At 55.1% G+C, this 20,577-nt stretch overlaps 1 protein-coding gene across 5 annotated transcripts; it reads right to left on the reverse strand.

The window, feature by feature from the left end:
• Window positions 1-1,497: 1,497 nt before the first annotated feature.
• Pnpla5 (patatin like domain 5, triacylglycerol lipase) lies at window positions 1,498-15,684 on the reverse strand. Of its 5 annotated transcripts, XR_012451028.1 has the most exons (11): window positions 12,937-13,039; window positions 12,423-12,690; window positions 12,076-12,308; window positions 10,168-10,233; window positions 9,678-9,887; window positions 8,255-8,315; window positions 7,129-7,314; window positions 5,334-5,466; window positions 3,140-3,256; window positions 2,409-2,602; window positions 1,498-1,770 (listed from the first exon to the last, which is right to left on the reverse strand). XR_012451028.1 is itself a non-coding variant. In XM_074084656.1 (10 exons), the coding sequence occupies exons 2-10, from the start codon at window positions 12,613-12,615 to the stop codon at window positions 2,461-2,463; spliced, it is 1,341 nt and encodes a 446-aa protein (XP_073940757.1). In that variant the 5' UTR covers window positions 12,616-12,690; window positions 15,592-15,684; the 3' UTR covers window positions 1,498-2,460. The 5 variants fall into 5 exon arrangements, 4 of the variants coding, with proteins under 4 accessions (XP_073940757.1, XP_073940756.1, XP_073940759.1 ...); XM_074084656.1 differs by lacking the exon at window positions 12,937-13,039 and adding an exon at window positions 15,592-15,684 and having other exon boundaries at window positions 1,498-2,602; XM_074084655.1 differs by having other exon boundaries at window positions 1,498-2,602.
• Window positions 15,685-20,577: the final 4,893 nt, after the last annotated feature.

Here is a 20,577-nt window from a genome sequence, read left to right on the forward strand (position 1 = left end):
GTGAATGGCACCATCAAACAGGCTGGGGCCGGGATGGAACAAAGGTGAAGAAGGAGGAAGCCCGAGAACCCAGGCATCCGCTCTCTATTTCCCGGTCACCACCTCCCTGCCATGAGGTTCCGCCTTGCCTCGGACCCACAGCAGTGGAGCCAGCCACGCATGAACTGAAACCCCTGAACCCGTGATCCAAAATTCATCCTTCCTCCTTTCGGTTGCTTTCTCAGTGATGAAAAGTTACTTACACGCCTGGGCTGGGGCTGTCCCCAAGGAGTGGTCACCATACAGAAGGGCAACCTCAGGGGCCAGATGTCCCCACCAGGCCATTCCCAGAAGAGGGAGCAGGCAGGGTCTGCAGGCCCAGGGTTGGAGTTAGAGTCAGTAGGGAAAGCCACAGGGCACCCATGCCAAGGTGCCTGAGAGTTAGATAAGATAGAAACCAAGAAAACGCTTTTAAGCCATGAATGTGTGAATGGCCTGTGCGGTACATGTCCTCCACCTGGGCAGTAAATGATAAGGTTCAGAGGCGTTTTCAGAGCAGTGTGATAGCAGACATTTGACTGAGCAAGCCAGACACACTGGCAGCAGCTGCTTGGCCAAGATGGCAGATGGAGAGGGAGGTGGGGGTGGCTGGCTGGCTGGCTCCCTGCCTAAGGCACAAAACACAGCAATGGCAACAAAGGTGGCATAGGTCAGTCCCCCACTGAATAAAGAGCTGACATGGGAAGGGGTGGCAGAGGGAGGCTGAGTGTCCACGGGCATGGGTCTGTAGTAGGGGACAAAGGGGAGGGGCAAGAATATCCTCAAAGCCTCCTGACACTCTAGACATCCAGCCTGGAGCCCCAGGTGATCAAGCCTTCTCTCTCCCTTAAAGGAAGAGACCCCACATCCAGCACCAGGGAGTGGGGACAGCGCAGAGCATCCCAGCTCAGGACAGACAGATAGGGCCGCTGGGCTGACTCAATGTGGGCCAGAGCCTTCTTGACCCAGGGCTGTGTCTACCCCTGCCCCACCCAGGAAACAGCAAGCAGGCTAAAGCCAGCTCAGCCCAGTGGGTGCCTAAGATGGGAGAGGGAGTGTTTCCTCCTGGCCCTTTGTCACCCCCCACTCCCCACCCCATCCCCAGACTTTCTTGGCTCATTCACTTCTTGGTTCCTCTGCCCAAATCCAAATTCATTCTCTGTGTTCCCGACCCTGCCACCCCCTGCCTCTGACTCGCAGCATAACCCATCCTTCACACGTCCACTGCATTCTCATTGCTCCGGCTTCACACCTGCTGGTGCTGCTTCCTAGAAAACTCTGGATCTCTTCTCAGGTCTAGCTTAATGGTGGCCTTGCTCCCTGATCTGTCATCCTTCTAATTGCTGTGCTGTCTTCCCAACAGATCATTCCTGGGATGGTCTTTCATCTCTGTCTCTCCCAGCATCTGCCCCCCCACACACACCCACCAGCTATGTCCCCAACAGCCGAATGCATGAATGAATGAATGAGTGACTCATCTCTTGTCCATATATTTATTCCTTTGTCCCTTCTTCTCCCACTTGTACCTCCATTCCTCCACTCTTCCCATCCCCACTTGAGCTCATTGTCCCCTAAAGCCTGGCCAGAGGGAACAGTGTCTCTTCTGCTGGGCACAGAAAGAGCAGGAATCCCAGGAGAGGCCAAAGCCCAGCATGCATCCTCTCTGCTGGAGAGCACTGGGGAGGGTGCCGGCTCTGCGCCGTCAGAAATCAACAGGCGAAGGGCGGCTGCAGTAGCAGCTGCTTCTGGGCCCTACAGAAATGCTTGCAATTGGGATCCCTCAAGAGATTAAACTTTGCCCACCCCTTCACCCCACTTCTTCCATCTCCTGCAGGGTGCCCACTGGTGGGCCCAATGTACAGAGATCAAGGTTTCCCGGGTGAGGTGGTCATGGGTTAACTGTCCCCTGCTGGTCTAGTGCAGGACAGAGAATGCCAGAGAGGATGTGAGGAAAGCCCCTGTCATTCCATTTGTCCCCCTCATATGGACACTGAGCGTTGGCCCCAGCTTTCATGAAGTACTCTGCAAACAGCTTGTGACCACACAAAGCCTCTGCTCAAGGCCAGGTATCCTTTATGTCCCCCATGTGGAGGTTCAGAACTGAGACCTGGGTCTTGGCTCCTGCCTTCCTCTCTCCCATGATGAGATGGGAAAGGAAGGAGGGCAGTTGACTAGGGCATAGAGTAATGTGGGGACAGCTCAACAGGCCAGGCCCCAGGACAGATTCCCAGCAGGGGTACTTAGAGGACAGGTGGGAACTTTGCACCCCAGGGAGCCTCCTACCCACATGGCTAGGAGGAGACTCAGGGAGCAGGTGAGTCTCCATCCAGTCACCAATTCCAGACCAGGTTCCAAGCTTTCAGGGGACTAGTCAGATGCAGGCCGCTCACCTGAGTCCACAGCCAGAGCAGATAAGGGCATATAAGACTTGGCCAGGACAGGTCAAGAGAGACCTGTCACTGGTTTGGCTCTGCCTGGTGCCCCGCAGGCCTGGTGGGTTGTCCCAAACTCCATGGCCAGGTCCACAGGAGCGGCTGCCCCAGGCTGGAGGGGATCTGAGTCCATGATGCTGGGGACAAGGAGGCTATGGAGGGAGCAGGAAATACAGTCAGTTTCAGGGGCTGGGTTGGGTGACAGGCAGGAAGATCCCTTGCACAGGGAGCCTGAGCCACTCCTATCCTCAGCCCTCTCTGAGGAAGAACCCAGGCCCCCAGCAGGGCTGAGGCTCCAGGGTTGTCCCCAGGAGGGCTGTGGGGGAGGAAAGGGACTCCTGAAGGGAAGCTGGCTGGGAAGCCCCACCCAGGGCCAGCCTCACATGAGGCCTCAGGGACATCTGCAATGTCAGCAGGAATAGCACAGGAGAGAGATCTGCTTGTCCTGTGCAGGCCATAGATGCTGCCCTAGCTATCTAGACTGACCAATGCCATTGGCCAGGAGCAGCCAGCACAGGTATGGCACACCGTGATGACCACACACATGAGGGGGCTTCCTTGGTTGGTGGACAGAGGAACATGGATAAGCAGGTGGCGGGTGGCAGGTGCTACCTGCCCAGGTCCTAGGAGACAGCTGGTGCCCCCCCACACACCCCTTGAAAGCTCTCCCATCCACCTCTCCACCTCACCTGCCCGGCCTGAGGAGCTGGTCTCGCACCCTGGTGTAGAGCTCCAGGGTCACGTCCTTCAGCAAACCCTGCATCCAGCACAGGTCGGCTGGCACTTCAGGCAGCCATACCACCAGCCTGCCGGAAGGAACCACATCAGCTCCCAGGGGGCCCCAGGGTCAACCGTCCAGGCCCCCTCCCCACAGCCCGGAACAGAGCTGGGATCCCTACACTCAGGGCACCAGGCCCATGGCAATGGCAGTGGGGTGAAAAGCGCCCCATGCTGGTGGCCACTATTGTAGAGCAGGGCAGGGCCACAGGTTTCTCGGTGGTAGATGATACAGACAGACCATGAACTTGGTGGACAGCAGCCTGGAGGTTGTAGACTTCATAGAGCTCAGGGAAAGGTCAGGGGTGGAGGACAGGACCATGGGGGTCAAGCTGGCTTGGGGAACACCCAAAATTCCTGTTCATTGGCTGTGTGACCTGGGAGGGTCAGGCAACCTCTCTGAGCCTCATTTTCTCCCTTACCAAATGAAGACCACCTATAGTTCCTAACCCTCTCTCTCTTTCTCCCTCCCTCTCTCCCTCACTCTGTCTTTTCCCTGCCTCAGGCCTTTCTCCACACTCCTCTCAGAAGCCAGAGATCCTCCCCAAACATCCTCTGATCATAGCCCCTCTCCTTTTCAAAGTGTCTGTGGCTTCTGCTGCTGTCGTGACAGAGCCTGGGAAGCTCAGAGCTACGTCTGGCCCCAAGACAGAAGAGTGCCAGAACCTGCAGAACCACCACCTCACAGGGACAGCTGAGGGCTGGGCACCTCCTCAGGCTCGCTGGACACTGCAGGGCTCCCCCTGTGCCACACGACCCCGGGGAGTCATCTCTACACCAGGGGCCCAAACTGGGTTCACAGCACAGAGCGGTAACGTGACAAAGCAACATGTAGTCTGGACCGTCACTTCCCTTGTCCTGGCCTGTTAATGCAACCTCCCAGCTGAATGCATGGAGCACACCAAGGGTGAATTCCCTGTGCTCTGGGCAAACTCTCCACTTGTGCCCATGCAGTCGGTTTTTTTTTTTCTTTTTTTACTAAGAAGGCAAGACCTTCTTTTTGTTCTATTTTTTTTTTATTTCAGTAAGCAGTTCAGTGTGAGGAGAACCCTCGGTAGAAAGCGCTCCTGCGCAGGGTCACTGGCCACTTAGACAGCAGGACTGGCGTAGTCATTACTCAACGTGGAAAAGGACAGTCCTGTAGCTCACCTACAGGTATTTTTAAAAATTAAGAATTTTTAAAAATACATTTCTCCCTGCTTGAACGCTTCACTCTGTTACACCACTCTCAGAATAAATAGGACACTGGTTACACATTCCTGTGCCTGGCCCCTGCCAGGTCTGATTCCATCTCATGTAGCATGCCAGCTGTTTGCTGCAGCTCCACTGACCTCCCTTCTGCCTGAGGATCGTTGCACACGTTGCTCCATCTTTGTGCAATGATTGTTCAGATGTCATCTGCTCTGGGCTCATGTCCCTGGCCACTTGGCCTTGCACATGGCTGTGTCGGCTCGAGGCCAGCATTTGCCTCTCTTAGGTGTCTCCGGGAGGAGCTGAGATTGCACAGGTGACCATGTGACGGCTGTGGGCTGTGGGACCCATGAGGCCGGGAACCCGTCCAGGTAACTCTGCCTTCCTCATCCCCAGACATGGTGTGGCCCCTGGTCACCCTCAATAACTAGTGCTGGAGTGAGTGAGTGAGGTGAGTGAGGAAGTGAGGCCAAATGGCCATTGACCAGCAAGTTAGGGCACTGGGACAGGCTTAGCCACAGCCAGACTGACCTGGGAGGGCCCTGCTTAGAGGAAAAGACCCCTGAACCCCAGAGAGGTCAAGAGAGCTGGCCCAGGCCACCCTGCTAATTGAGCCAGACCAGGAATAGTTACCTTACCCTAGAAATGGCACATTGTCTCTGAGGCTCTGGTGAGTGGAGCCATGGGCCAAAAGTCAGGGAATAGGGCAGGCCCCGGGTGCTAACCTGGGGACCCCAATAACACCAGGCTTCCTACTCCCCACTGACCCTGTTTGGCAGAAAGCACCAAGGCCGTGCGTCAGACAGCAGACACCAGGTGGTATGGGGAGAGTAGCCCCTGCCCTTCCCACCATGGGCACAGACCATCTGCCTGTAACCTGGTCACATTCCAGGCCCTGCAGCTGCTTAGCCTTACCTTCTGCTCCGGAAGTAGATGTACTCAAAGGGCAGAGTGCAGGGAAGCATCAGGTATGTCAGCGCCCGCCCAGGCACCGAGCACCGGAAGCGGGTCCAGGGCCCTTGGTCCCTCCTGCAGGCTTTCTTCAACCCTGCAAGAGAAGTTTGTGGCATGCATGGGCTGCCAACCTCGACCCCCAGCCAGCCTTCCTGAGCCTCACACCTTCTGCAGAGGAGGAAGAACACTGACCAAACCCTGGCCACACCTGCTGTCAACCAGCATACTGAGAAGAGCAAGCTGTGCCCCTTCGTGGAAGAGGACACGGAGATCCAGAGTGGAGAAGGGACTTGCCCACAGCATCAGCAATAAGTGGCAGGGCCAGGATGACCTCAAGGCCTGCCAGGCTCCCATCCGGCAGCCACTGGTGGGTGGCAGGTGCCTCCCACCCCTCTTTCAATAATAGTAACACATTGGTCTGAGCAGCCACAGAGAAGCTGTGACCACAGCACCCAGTTCCCAAACCCCCTGGTCACTGAGTGGCCAGAGCAGGGGTGACCAGCATGCAGGCTGGAGCACAGCCAAGAGCCCAAACCTGGTCTGCACACTGGCGCGCAGGCACTGCTCAGCCTTGAGTCTGGGATCTAGCTAGAGCCTACCAGAGACAGAATTTTAGATTCACAGACTGAGTCCCAAGAGCTGACTCCATCTAGGACAGGTCCTTTGCCTCCCAGGTAGAGGGGGACAGACAAGACCTTGCTCCCTGGGCAGCAGGTCAGGGAGAGGGGAGGTAGGAAACCTGGGATCCCCTCCCCAGCCTGCCACAGTTAACTGGTGGCTGGCTCTCTGGCTCCCCCACGTGGCTGCAGGGAAAATGTTTGGGTTCCAGATTCCCAAGCTTGGACCTGGGGCTCAGCACAGACAGAGCACCATTTCAGCCCTAGACTCCTTGAACACCGTCACCAACTCCCACCTCTTCTGCCTCTCCCCTCCCAGCAAGGTCCAACTAGACTCCTGTGTGGTTCACCACCTCTCCTCCAGCAGCTTTCAAGGTCAACTCCTGGCCCTCCCAGCCTCCCCATGTTCATCCCTTCTGTGTCCCAAGACCACCATGCTGCACCACAAGGGCCTCCCAGCTCTCCCTCCACAGCCTCAGGACCTTTGTACATGCTGTGCCTTCTGCCCACACGTTTATCTTCCCCCCTCTTTACCTCAGGTGCTACTCAAACTCATCACCACTACCCTCACATGTGCCTGTAGGACCTTCTCTCCTGTTGTGATCAATCATGACAGTGACACAGCAAGAGAGCAGAGGAAACTGTTAGGGCAGATAGGGCAGAGCCTGGTTCTGCCATTTGCTAGCTGTGTAGCTCTAGGCAAGTCCCAAATGAGGCTATGTTTATGTCATCTACCCAAAGGGAAAAAGTCTACCTCATCCCACCACAGGAGAACACAATGAGTCCATCCCTCCTGGGGAGTCCAGGACACTCCCGACACCTCTCCTGCATCTCTCAGCACCTCTCACCCTCGATGGGCAGTGGGCACAGACCTGACCCTCTCAGAACATGGGTTCTAATCCCCCCGATTGCAGGCACATACCTGCTGATTCCCTTTCTGTCTCTAAGCCTCAGTTCCTCATCAGTGCCAGGGGGTGAGGATCACACAGAGGCCCGGGACTGTGGGGAGGGACGAATGGTCACAAGTAAAAATCCCATGTCCCCTCGGCACTCAGTCAGTGCCCACAAATGAGTCCTGGCTCCAGTGGATGGGCCCCTGGCTCCAAGCCCTGAGTGCATGACCGGGGAAGGCACAGTACCAGCTTCCAGCTCCGGTGCCAGCTGCTCGAAGTCAGGCACGTCCTTGACCAGCACGTGGGGCACGTCCCAGCTGATAGACAGGGCAGCCTGCTGACCTCGGTCCTGGCCAGCACCCTTGGTCCCCTCTGCTGGGGCTGGAGGCTCCTTAGATACTAACGTCCACAGCACAGGCTCCTTGGTGAGTCCTGAGTGCAGGGAGGGAGAGGGGATGACAATTAGCACGTCCAAGCTGCCCCTGGGAAAGTGACTCCCAGCTCTCTGCGCCATCCACATGCCCCAGTGTGTGCGCCAACTCTGGGACCCCGGCACCACCCAGAAGCCCCTGCCTGCCCTCCAGGTCCCCTCTGCACCATTCCTGCCTGATCTCCAGTGGGTCATCAGAGCCCGGACCCAGGAGACACTGGTCGGTGTTTAAACTCTGGCTCTCCTACTTCAGAGGTGTGTCATCTGACTCCTCCTGCCTCAATTTCCCTTTCTGTAAGATGGAAGTGAAGGCCTGTTGCATAGCTGAGAATTAAAGGCCATACAGATGTAACATCTGTCAGCCCAGGCCTGGGCATGCGCTGTGCTTGGCACGTCTCCCGTGGCTGTGTATTGGGGTGGAGCACTAGGATCAGGGCCATGCATCCTGGAGCAAGCAAGCAGTCCAGGTTCACCCCTCAACCCTGCCACTGTGAAGTGCATGGCCTGTGGGTGACATCTGAGCTCTCCAGCCCAGGTCGCCCTACGAGCACCTCCTGTGTGCTCACTATTGTGCCCTCAGAGTAGCCTTGCCCCTGCATCCCACCTCTTCCTTTCCATCTTTGCAGCTTCCCAACACAGCCTCCAGGAAGCCCTCCTCTCTCACCTTCTCTGGAGTCCCCCAGCCTTGAGTGTCCCTCTGTCATGTCACTGCACTCTGTACCTGTGTTGTCTGTCTCTGTGCCTGTTACTATCATCCTGCACCAGGCAGCTCCAGAGTGGGATCTATGTGTGACTTCTCTCTGGTCCCCAGCATGGAGCTCGGGCCAAGCACCAAGAAGCTGCTCAGATGGAGTGAGCCCAGATCCCTGGAGGTTCAAGCCCAGAGGCAGGGTCTACCTGCTGCCCAGCTATCATCCCCAGCCACTGTACCCTGCCACCTACCACGGGTCTCCAGGAATCTCAGAGCATCCAGGTAGCCTTGTCTGCAGTTGTCAGCCACCACCTACCAACACACAGAGCAGGATGGACAGCAGGACCTGGGCCTCTCTTGGGGCTGGTGGCCACTGGCCTTCTCCAGGCAGAGAAGCCCACAGATCTGCTCCAGGCATCCCCTCACTTCTGACCTGGATCTCAGCCCTGGCTCTGGCCTGCCCTCCATGGCCTCTGCACACGCCTCCGGAAAAATGGCGCAACAAGGCCTGGCCCTAGATGGCTGGCCTTCACCTGGCTCCTTGCAGGTGTGTGGAGGCTGCTTCCAATGACTGCCTGGGGTTCAACACCAGGACCAGTCTTGCGGGGTAGGGGGCAGAGGAGCCAGGAGCTCACGCTGCCCAATCAGAGCCCACTGGAGGGAAGAGGGGCCTGCAGGCTGAGGAAGGAGCACAAGGAGCTCTGCCACCCCTGCTGTGTGACCTCAGCATGACAATGCCACCTGAGAGCCTTGATATCCTCATCTGTACAACAGGGCTGAGAGTTTCTTTCTTTCTTTCTTTTTTTTTTTTTTGGTGGTATTGGAGTTTTGAACTCAGGGCCTCATACTTGCTAAGCAGGCAGTTATAACCACTTGAGCCACACCTCCAGCCCTTTTTTTGCTTTATTTATTTTTCAGATGGGGTCTCACGTTTTTGCCTGGGGCTGGCCTCAAGCTGAGATCTTCCTACCTATGACTCCCCTGGAGCTGGGATTACAGCCACAGGCCACCATGCCCCACTTACAGATTGAGAGGGAGGAGGGGAACCGCAATCCTCCCAGTCTCCACCTCCTGAAGGGACAGAGAGTTTCTGCCCAGCCCAGGGATACATGGAGACCAAGAGCTGGGTGTGGGTGGAAGGGGCTCCTGTGCATTGCCAAATTATCCATTTTCCTAAAACTCCAAGGGACAAAAAGCAGGAGATGTAGGTTTGGCTGTCTGTTTTTGTGTGGCCTATACCTTGCCTCTACAACTGATGGACAACTTAGCCACAGTGTAGAGCACGGGTCTAGACTGGCTGAGGGCTGAGTCCTGGCTTTGCCACTCCCACGCTGTGTGACTTTGAACAGTCATTTTACTTGTCTGAACTTCTGCAAGAAATGAGTACCGCAGATGATTACAGCCCTTGCTTACAGTGGAGCCAAGGCCTGGCTCCAGCTCCAGCTCAGCCGCGGTGACATCAGGGCCTTCCCCTGGTGTGAGGTGGGGTCTGACTCAGCCCTGGCTCCAGAGGAGGAGGGGAGGAAGAGCAAGAACACAACCCCAGCTGGTCTTTGGATCCCAGGACTGCCTCGAGGTCAGGAGGGAGGCTGTGGGGAGTGGTCACAGGCATGGAGCTTGAAGCATGGGACACGGCCAGGTCCAGTCTCTAACGTCCTGAGGGACTGCACCTACCTCGGGTTTGGGGGGTACGATGGACATGAAGCCCCGGAATAAGTTCATGGTGGAGATTTGGAAGTTGGTGTTGAAGACACTGAGCTCGTGCAGGCTGGCCGAACTGCTCTGGGGACAAATGTCTACTGTCCCCGGGAAGGGCGAGACGGTGATGGTAGAGGGGCAGTCCGCAAAGGGCAAGTTATTGCTCAGAGCCCCATCGATGTAGCGCTGTAATTCAGGAGGGCAGGTGGGCTGTGCTGCCCGTGGGGTTACCCGTCCTTCCCCAGTCCCAGACTGGGCTGCAGACAGTGACCCTCTCACTGCCCAGCCCCCACCCTGTGCCACTGTGCCCTTTAAGTCCAGGGTCCTGAGACTCCTGCAGCAGAGGAGATCTGGCACACACAGGTGCTCACAGAGCACAGCTTCCTCTACCCACAGCTCTGGACATGTCCCCGAGCCACCTAGAGCCCAGGTGGGGCAAGGACGTGGGGCCACCCCACACACTCACCTCCCCTCTGAACTCGGGGGGAATTACCCCACAGTAGAACGGTAAGTACAGGCTGCAGACCAAGGCCTGAAAGACAAGAGCGGGCAGAGGAGGGCAATCGACTTCTCTCATGCTCAGAGCTGTTCCCCTCAGAGGCGACACCAGTCCTGTGAGCACTCACCCAGCCAAGCTCTGGAGCGAGGAAGGAAAGAATGCAGGCCCCTCCACACCCTCTGTCCTCTCTGCTGAGGGCACCCTGTATCTGGGGACTACTGCTCCCCCTCCATCAAAGACAAACAGAGGCACCGAGTGCCATTCCTCCATCACCCATCTCGCAGGAATGCTCCACCAACCAGATACACTCAAACCAAAAATCCTAGCTCCTCTATCCACCTGGAAAATGACATCTACTCTTCCCAGTAAAGGCACTGACAAGTCCTGCTGTGGAAAAGCTGATTAATAATAGACTCTGATACTATCGACATTTGGGGATGGATATTTCTCTGTTGGGCATGTGTGTGCTGTCCTTGAATTGCAAGGTGTTTAGTGACATCCCTCATCTTTACCTGCTGTTTCCCTCCCACTCCCTCTACCTCTCCTCCTTCTCTCTCTCTTTCACACACACACACACACACACACACAGTTGTGACAACCAAAAATATCTCTGATTGCCAAATATCCCCCCATAGGAAGCAAAAATCACTCCCGATCAGGAAGAACTGACCTAAGCAGTCAAACCTGTCAGACACAGACATGCCTGATAGAACCCTAAGAAATGTCCCCTGCCACTTTCTGGGAGAGGGGACTCTGCTCTGGCTGGGACTGGCTGGAAATGCAGAACAGAGACTCCTTCCCCGTGTTAATCACGGTGACTGAGCACCTGCAATGTGCCATCCATGTGGGGACGCTCGGACAGACTTCAGGGTCCCAGCTGGCCTCCTCAGGAGCCCACAGCAAGTGACAAGCCCCTCCCCACACACCAATAATCGAACAACCACGTTGTGGCCACTGCGGATTCTGAGACAATCCCCGTGCTGGGTGCTGAGGCATCAAGATAGGCTGACTCTACCTTGGGGACCTCGGTGTGGGGGACAGATGAAGAGCATGAGAGGAGGGGTGAACTGCAGTGGGGAGTCCAGGATGCCACCCCCAGCTGAGGCAACATGGGACCCCACCCCGCACCTGTCTACGCTCCTCTCCCCCCATGGCTCAGCCCTCCGGCCATCCCCACAGCTTGCACCTGTGGCCTCCCTCTCTCTCTTGTCCTCCCATTTTATTTCAATACTTGGAAATGTGTTCATTATCTCTGCCACCTGCATCAGATAGAAGCCCCAAGAAGGTAAGGACCTTTTGTTTTTTGAAGGGGAGGTTTAGGTGGTAGGGGGATTGAACTGAGGGCCTCCTGCCTCAAGCACTCTACCACTTGAGCCATACCCCCAGTCCTTTTTTGTTTTAGTTTGCTTTTCTGATAGGGTCTCACGAACTTTGCCTGGGTCAGCCTGGAACCTCAATACTTCTACTTCCACCTCCTGAGTAGCTGGGATTACAGGCATGCACCACCACCTCCAGCCAAGGATTTTTGTCTGTTCCAATGCCCAGATAATACTGCTCAATAAATGTTTCCTCACTGAATCACAAAGCACCTGGAAGGTGCAGTGGGTCTGAGCAGACACCTAGAAAGAGAAACCCTGGAGGGGCCTGAGCCTGCCTCTCAGTGCATCCCAAGGATGTCTCCACGCCCACTCACCTGACTGTCCCTCCCTGACACCTGTCTCCTTGGTTATAAACAGACCTGGAGCTCAGTTTCTTCTCCCAGCACCCTTGCTGGCTCACACAGATGAGCCTGCCTTGGGAGGGCCCTGAGTCGCTCTGGGGCTGGATGGAGTTAATTTGTCATTTACCCCAAATCTGGGCCCAGCACCTGCTCACCTGAATGAGCTCATCTCGAGTGGCGAAGTCAGTGACTATGTAGTTGCGACCATCAGGCCAGTGGGTCAGTGAGATGCCCAGGCGCTGGGTGGCCAGAATGTGGCCATTGCTGGGCAGGGCGTCCTTCAGCTGCTGTTTGATGTACTCGATGGGTGCGTAGGCCGGATGCAGGATGCCCAGGCTCAGCTGCTGCAGCTGCTTGACCAAGCCCAGGAGGCTGGAGCAGCAGTAGTCTGGACCACGGGGAGGAGCACCCTCAGCCACCAGGAGTGCCCACTCTCCCCTCACTGCCAGCCTCCCTCCTGGGTGCCATGGAAGCAAGGGGTCCTGGCCTCCCCAGCACTCACCAGTTGACATGCCACAGATGATGCTGACAGCATTGAGTACACCAGACGAGGAACCATAGATGCGGCGGGCGCCCTTGAGGAGGTGCGGGGCGCGCTGGTGCAGGCATTGGGTCACGCCCACATGGTAGAGTCCCAAATAGCCTGAGCCAGCGAAGGACAAGCTCCAGCTGCCCTCGTTCTCCAAGAAGCCCATAGCAGGCGGGGCAGGGGATTGGGATCTGTGGAGACTCTGGCCTGAATTCAGGGCTAGACTGAGAAGGATCACGCCCTGGTGGGAAAGGAGGCCAGGACAGGCGCCTCTGTGTGGTGCCTGTGCCCCGCCCCAAGCTGTCAGCCCCAGACCCAGCAAATCAGGTTCCATACTGCAATCACCCCCAGGCCAGGTGGGCACCAGCTGCACCCCAGAAGCACCTGCACGCTGTGGACATTCTGGCACGGCCCCCACACGCCCACCCTGGGTCCAGATTTCTGGATGACATGGCTAGCTGGGGCGTGGTACAAAACCTCCCCTGACCTGTGGTTGTCCTTGCAGACGTGGTGAGCCATCATTTCAACTGGGGAACAGGTGAAGCCGGGAAGCAGCTTTGTACAGGAAGCTGAAAGGCTACACCCACAGCCTTTGGGGTCAAAGTGGATTTAACTGCAGCTGTGCTGCTCCTGGGAGGCCTGGGATCCGTGCTCGGAGGTGTTCAGCCCCCACCACCCACGCCATTCCTCCCACCCCCAGTGGCTTTCAGTGTAATATGTGGGGACACTCCAAACACAATCATACCATCAACAGCCCAGCCCTGGGGACAGTGAGCAGGGAACAGGAGGGGACAGCCCCATTGCCATACAGCTCCCCTCCATGTACTAAGTGCTTTCTTGGCAGTCACCCTTACAAAGCCACTACAGAGAAGCAAAGCATCCACACAGACAGGACATGCCTCTTCTGGATGCCAAGGCGTGTGGGAGGAATGGAAGTAAAATACCCCAGAGAAAGGACCTGGAGAGTCCGCCAGGTGGGGGATGGGTGACTCAACACAAAACACCACTCGGTCTTGAAAATGACCCCTAAAAGCAGAATGACACTCTGATAATCATGCAAGCTTTATTTATTTATTTATTTATTTATTTGTTTATTTTCTGTACTGGGATTTGAACTCAGGCTTGCTAGTCAGGCACTCTACCATTTGAGCCATTGGCCAGCCCTTTTTTTTTGTCTTTTCAGATAGGGTCTCATGAACTTTGTCCAGGATGGGCACCCTCCCAAGTAACTAGGATTACAGGTATGAGCCACCAGCGCCTGGCTCATGCAAACATTCTTAAAACACCCTCCAGATGTTACTCTGTATTGTAAAAATACTATAGCTATCTACCTAGAAGCTCACAGACAAAAATGCCTATGGGGAATTGAAGGCAAGAGAAGCAGAGAAGGGGGAGGAAGAAGCAATGCTTAAAACAATAAAATAAAACAGGTAATATGATCTGAGGGGCTAAACACACCTGGGAATGGAAACACAGCTAGAAAGAAACAGCAGAGCAGGGCTCGAACCCAGGCTGGCCGGACTTGAACCTGTTCCCAGGCCACTCCGAGGACAGAAGGGAGCAGACTGGGGTATAGAACTCTGCTTCAGGGTGCAGACTGGAGGCCCCTTCCCATGATACCAGGAGGTTAGAGGGTCAGGAAAGGTGTGGGGCAGGGGCATCCAAAAATTGCTAACACACCTGTGCAGGTAATGCCTTTCTACCTGGCATGAGACTATCTTCTCCTAGACTGTCATTTCATATGATAGTGTAGCCAGCCTCATCTTACAGGTAAAGAGATGAAGCTAAACCAGGAGCACAGGAGAGCTCACCAGTAGGAGGCAGAGCTGGGGCTTGCAGGACGGAGCCTGGAGAAGACATACCAAGGACAAGTGTCAGGGCCCACACTGGAGGAGAGGCCAGCTGCAAGTTCACACGGGCAGGAGGCTGGGTGAGACCAGACTGGGAACAGAATGTACCAACGTGGGCTTTTGTTGATACAAATAAGGAAAGGTGTACACTCAGGAGGCTGAGGCAAGAGAATAAATTGCTGACGCCCAGGGGTTCAAGGCAGCACAGCAACATAGCAAGACCCTGTCTCAAAAAAAAAAAATTTAAAAAGGAAGAAAGAAAAGCACAGAGATATGAGCATGTATTATTCTTTCTATTTTTAAGCTCTGTGCTGAAAGGGCCTGGAAGCAAAACAGTCCCCGATGTGCATGCAATTAGCACTCGAGTTTTGGTTTCACACAAACAATGAAAGGCTTTGGGGAAATGACAGCACAGGGCAAGCATGAGGCCCTGGGTTCAAACCCAGCCTTGATCCAGCAACCTCACTTCTAGGTATTTACCAAAAAATTTGCAAAAAAAATGTGTTGAAAAGACGCTACACCCCTGTGTGTAAACCACTGCTGGGTTATAGAGTGAACCCAAGTATTCACCCAGAGATGAGTGGATAAGAAAAACGTGTTGCATGTGCAGTGCAGAACACCATTCGCCCTGGGGACACCCAGTGGGAGGCCATAGGTAGGAGGATTGCAGTCTGAGGTTGGTCCAGCCAAAATGCTGGACCCTATTTAAAAATAACTAAAGCAGAAAGAGCTGGGAGAATGACTCAAATGGCTTAGTACCTGCCTAGCAAGTGCAAGGTCCTGAGTTCAAACACCAGTACTGCCATAAATAAGTAAGAATGAGTCAAGGAGAACAATTTCCCATGAATCTGTAAAAAAGGCTCTGGGGTCACAGCTCCCAGAATTGGCTGAGTCATCTGGGATTTGAGTTATTGGGGATGGAGGACACATCTGAATCACAGCCCCAAGTCCCCTTCTGCACTCCCCAGCCTTTACAGTCCCTTAGAGAAGACTACAGGTGGAAAGCAGAATGTCCCTGTTGGGAGCCCATGAGTGACAGGGCTTGGGTGAAGTCCTCTCCTATCCAGCCTGCCCATTCTGTAAAGCAAGACTGTCATCCCCATTCATAGGTGGGGGCCTGGGGCCCAGAGGTGCCAGCTGGCTGGTGGGGGCTGAGCCTGGTAGGAGTGACACCTGCTGCCCCGAAACAAGGCTTGGTCCTCTAAGAGAAGAGGCAAGTGACTCCTCACAGGTCACCAAGACTCGGCTCCAACGGGAGAGCAGAAGCCTGGGTCCCTGTCAACACTACTCACCTTGTCACCTTGTCAGGCTATTTAGCAGGTGCCCCTGTAACATCAGAACTGTCCAGGTGAGTGGGGTCCTCTGCATGTGAGGGCAAGAGGGGAACCTCTGACCAGTGACTCAGAGGCCAGCTCCACCCGCAGACCTCGCCCACCTCTGGGGCGGGCACAGCCATACCCTCTTTCTTCTCTTCCAAGGCCTAGGGCCCTGACCTGACTACCATGCCCAGCCCAGCCTGGCACAGGAGCCAGGAACCATTGCCCAAGACATGCCACAGGGAACGGATGGTCCCCAGAACCCACCTCACCTCATCTGGGGGTTCAGGAAGGAGAGACGCCTGCCCACTGTATAGATCAAGTCCTCCTTCCTTCCTTTGTCCATGGGACTCACTTTGATTCAAAAAGGTTTGGGAGGACCTACTAGGCACACCCTTCACACTTTGGTGCTGTGGGTGGGGAAGGGGACTACCAGCAGGCCAGTAGAACACACTGACAAGGAGGGGCAGGCACTGGCCCCACTACCAGATGGGGCAGGGTAGAGGTGGCATCCGAGCCTCACCCTGGGGAGAGCAGCTGCGCAGGTGGAGACGAGAAGAAGGGTGTTTCTGATAGAATCTTGGGGCTATGAACTCTGGGGACCCACCAGGCTCTTGGGGAAACCCAGACTGACCCCGAGCCAGAGCCCTCTACCCTCCACCACAGCTGGCCCAGTGGGGCCCCTGCTCTGGCCATGCTGAGCCCTGATAAGGACACATGGTCTGTGGAGCCCAGAGGAGCCCCCACACCCTGGGCAGACCAGGGAAGCCTACCTGGAGGAGGAGTTTGGGCAGAACCTTGAAGGCTGAGAGGAGCTGAAGAGGTAAAGACTTAAGGAGGGCTCTCCAGAGCCAGGACTGAGGTGGGAAAACACCAGGCATATCCAGGACTCCAAGGAGGTCCCTGGGGTTCCAGGGAGAGTGTGGAACCGAGGGGGAGAAGATGGAAATGTGAGCGGGGCTCTGACACGGTGGCCAAGACCAGGCAAGTCTGAGCAGAGCATGGGCTCAGCAGCAGGTGCAGGACCATGTCAGGGAAAAGCAGGGCCTGGGGTTCTGCCCCTAGGGGACTCAGGACCCAAAGCCCCAAGAACTGAGGCAGCAGAGGGCAGGACTCAGCTTCCTGGACATCTCTCCTGGTTGGCGTGTCCCTGGTCCCTGGTGGGGACAGGCAGCTGCTGTTCATTGCTCTTTGGCCACAAGAAGGGGCTGAACATGGCCTCTAACTGTCAAGCACTGTACAAAATGGGTGCTTCATGATGACAGGTGTCTGGAGTTAGACTCCCAGGATGGGGTCCCCTGGGAGCCTGAATTAGCTAGGAGGTCCTCAGGTGGAGGAGGAGGGGTCAGGACTGAGGCCAGTGGCACCTGTTCAGAAGGTGGCTGTGTGACTGAAGCCTTTGTGGGCTGGGGAGGAGGGCAGGAGTGGGGTGGGGGCCACATGGACCCCTGAGAAGCCCCACTGGGGAGGATGAGGAGGATCCCTAACATGTTCCCTGCCAAGTGGCTGGTCCCAGGCAAGCAGTTCCACCGAGTTCCACCAATGGCACTGCAGGTGTTGTGCAGCTGGGGGCAAGCGCGTGACCCAGGAGGGTGAGGCCCCATGGTGCTGATCCTCTCTCTGGACCTACTCACTCCCCAGTGCTCTCCCACCCATCCCCAGCTCTCTCTCCTCTGTAGATCCGGCTGCCTAGAATCTTCTACCACCAAAGCAACACTGTCCCCACCTTCTCTCCCTAACCCAGGTGAAACCTCAGCATCCCTGGGCCCCCTCTAGCCCCCTCATGTTTCTTTCTCCCATCAAACCCGCATACTCTCACCCACCCTCTGTCTGGCCCAGCCTTTCCTCTCTCACCTGTCAGCTGCAGCTGCATCCTAGCCATTCCACCCCCACCTGCAGCAAGGTGGCTCCAGTCCCCTGCTCTAAACCACTCCCAAACTCCCAACTGTTGCCCTACTTTTTTTTGAGGGGTGGAGAGACTAATTCCCATATCCCCCTACCCCTGCTGGAGTCCTGCCTGCTCTGGGCCTTAAAAAGGAGGCACTGGCTGCTTCTAGGACAGCGTGCCTGAGCCGTCCTGCCTCACTTTCCCAAGCTGGGTTGTCTTGGGCCAGTCACTTCCCCTCTCTGAGCCAGTTAGCCAGTTAACACTGACAGCAGACATTTGGCCTTCCAGAGGTGAGGTGAAGCACATACAAAGCAAAGAACAATGGCAGGTAGTGGCTCAAGTGGTAGAGTGCCCACCTAGCAAGCATGAGGCCATGAGTTCAAACCCCAGTGCTGCCAACAAAGAAAAAAAAAAAGGTTTAATAAGGAACTAAACCCATTGGACAGATGAGCAAATCCAACAGGACCATCTCTGGTACCAGCAGACGATCAGAGAGTGGCCAGTGTAGTCAGAGACCTGGGCACACTAACGGGGGCCACTCCTGAGCAAAGTGTCACACTGTGCGTGAACTTCGGCCTCTTGGTGAGCTTCTGCTTTTTGTTTTAAGGTGGATTAAATGAGATATGAACCTGAGACTTCACCCAGACCAAGGGACTGAGGCGTACCACCTCTTGACACCCCTTCGCTTTCTCGTGGGCCTCGTGTTAACCATCCTTAAAGAATAAAACACACACGAGAGTAGCAGCCTTTGCCCAGGACTTTAAGACTGCACGAGAGGAAGGAGAGCAACAACAGGTGCTTTATAAACTGTGAAGCCCTGTGCTCTCAGGCTGGCAGTGGATAAAGCTGCCTGGGCTTCTGTTGTGGCACCAGCACATCCTAGCTGGTGACCTTAGGGACCTTAACTCATCTGTGCCTCAGTTTACTCTCTCACTCAATAGAGGTAATAATTTTGCCTCCTCCACAGGACTGGGGCGAGGGATAACCAGTTTACACAGGCCAAGCATCTGTTTTGACTTTTATTCTGGAAGGGACTGGGGTTTGAATTCAGGTCTTCAAGCTTGCAAAGCAGGCGCTCTACCCCTTGAGCCACACCTCCAGTCCGTTTTGCTCTGGTTACTTTGGAGATGGAGTCTCGCAAACTATTTGCCCAGGCCGGCCTCGAACCACAGTCCTCCTGATCTCAACCTCTCAAGTAGATAGAATTACGGCGTGAGCCACCGGTGCCCAGCTCACGCCGGGCACATGGGAAACCTACAATCTGCGGTCACTACCATGAGGTTGGTTTAACAGCATGGCACAGGTGACAGACCTTCTCATGCAAGCCCCCGGACAGGGGGACAGACCTCCACTGTGCCTGCAAGAAATGGGGCTCAGTGAATGTTTGTGGGCTGAATGCTTGACCTGTGGCTACTTTCAGAGGAGGGAGTGGAAGGGCTTATGGCCTTGGGCACACTGACCTCTCACCTGGCCCAGCTCAGCTCACATGTGTGAGCATTAGCAGAACAAGCCTGGCTGGCCTCTCTCCACGTGTGGGTGGTAATCAGGTAATGTCCTTGCCTCAGACACTTTGGGCTGCACAACTCAGTCACTTGGTGACTCTGCTTTGGCTGAGAACCAGACCACTCCAGCCCTGGCCCAGGATCTACTCCCACAGCCACCCTGTGTCCTGAAGGGCCTTATAACATCTGAGGACCTGGTTCACTCTCAAGTCCCCTCAGTGGTCCATCCTCGATCATGCTGCTGCAGGAGCATATCCTGTGGTGAAGGGGTCCGCTGTCCCAAGGGACAGGCCTGATTATCTGAAGCCACCTCCCAGCACTGATTTCCAGCTGAGCCCTCTCAGGCCTAGGACAGCCTCGTTCCCTCTGCCTGGGCAGCTTGCGGTGTGTCATCACGGCACATGTCTCAGCCATGTCTGGGTAGCACTCTGAGCCTGTGCCAGGTGTAGCTACCGTCCCCCAGGCCCCCTGGGACAGCTGCAGTGAGGACCTGCACCTCTTTCCTATGGACGCTCACCCTCTGTTAATGCAGCAAGTGATCCGCAAGCCCTCAGAGAGCCTGACTGTCCTGAGGTCTCAAAGGAGGGGTTTCCAGTGGCCTAAGCCAGCCAGACCCTCCTCACAAAGCTGTTCTCAACCTTCCTCTAGCTGAGTAGTGCTTGTTTCTTTGGATTGATTTATTTGTTTCTTTTAAAAAAAGAAACAAAGCCTAAAGTTCGGAATGGGCCAGTCCAGCAGAAATATAACACAGGCACCGGCTTAGTGATACAGTGTCTGCCTAGCATGTGCAAAGCCCTGGGTTCCCTCCTCAGTACACATGTGCACAAAATACAGAGAGTGCCAACCACGTTTGCTATTTCAAATTCCCTAGCCACATAAAAAGGTGAAAAAAAAAGAGGTGAAATTATTTTCAATAACCTAGCTCTTCCTTCCTCCCTCCCTTTCTCCCTCCCTCCCTCCCTCTCCTTTCGAGATGAGTTCTCACTGTGCTGCCCAGGCGGGTCTTGAACTCACAGACTCAAGCTATCCTTCTGCCTCAGCATCCTGAGTAGCATGGCTTAGAGGCACACACCACCATGCCTGGCTTTGATAATGCACTGAACTGATCCACAATACCCAAACGATTACCATTTCAGCTGTAATCAATAAGTGACGGTAAGAGCTATCACCTCCTTTTTTTCCCTGCACCTTCAGACCTTTTGTTTGTACAACACACCCCAATTCAGACATTAAATTTTTAATGGCCAAAGGAAAATATAATCCTATGAAAGCAATGGAGGTCTTTTTTTGTTTTTGTTTTTGCAAACCCAGGACCTGGCGTATGCTAGCCACAGTCCACATCCCTCGCTCTGTTAGCCTGTATTTTACTGAATTAAACAATATAAAACTTCAGAATGGAGAAAAGGGAATCCTAGCACACAGTTGGTGACAATGTAGGTTAATACTGTATGGAAAACAGTAAGACTCCTAAAGAAACTAAACCTAGAATTACCATATGACTCAGTCACCCTGTTCTGTGTGTGCACAAAGGAGACAGTCCCCCTCACGAAGATGCCCACACTCCCCTGTCCA

The sequence above is a fragment of the Castor canadensis genome, chromosome 8 (assembly GCF_047511655.1).
Source record: "Castor canadensis chromosome 8, mCasCan1.hap1v2, whole genome shotgun sequence".
NCBI lineage: Eukaryota > Metazoa > Chordata > Mammalia > Rodentia > Castoridae > Castor > Castor canadensis.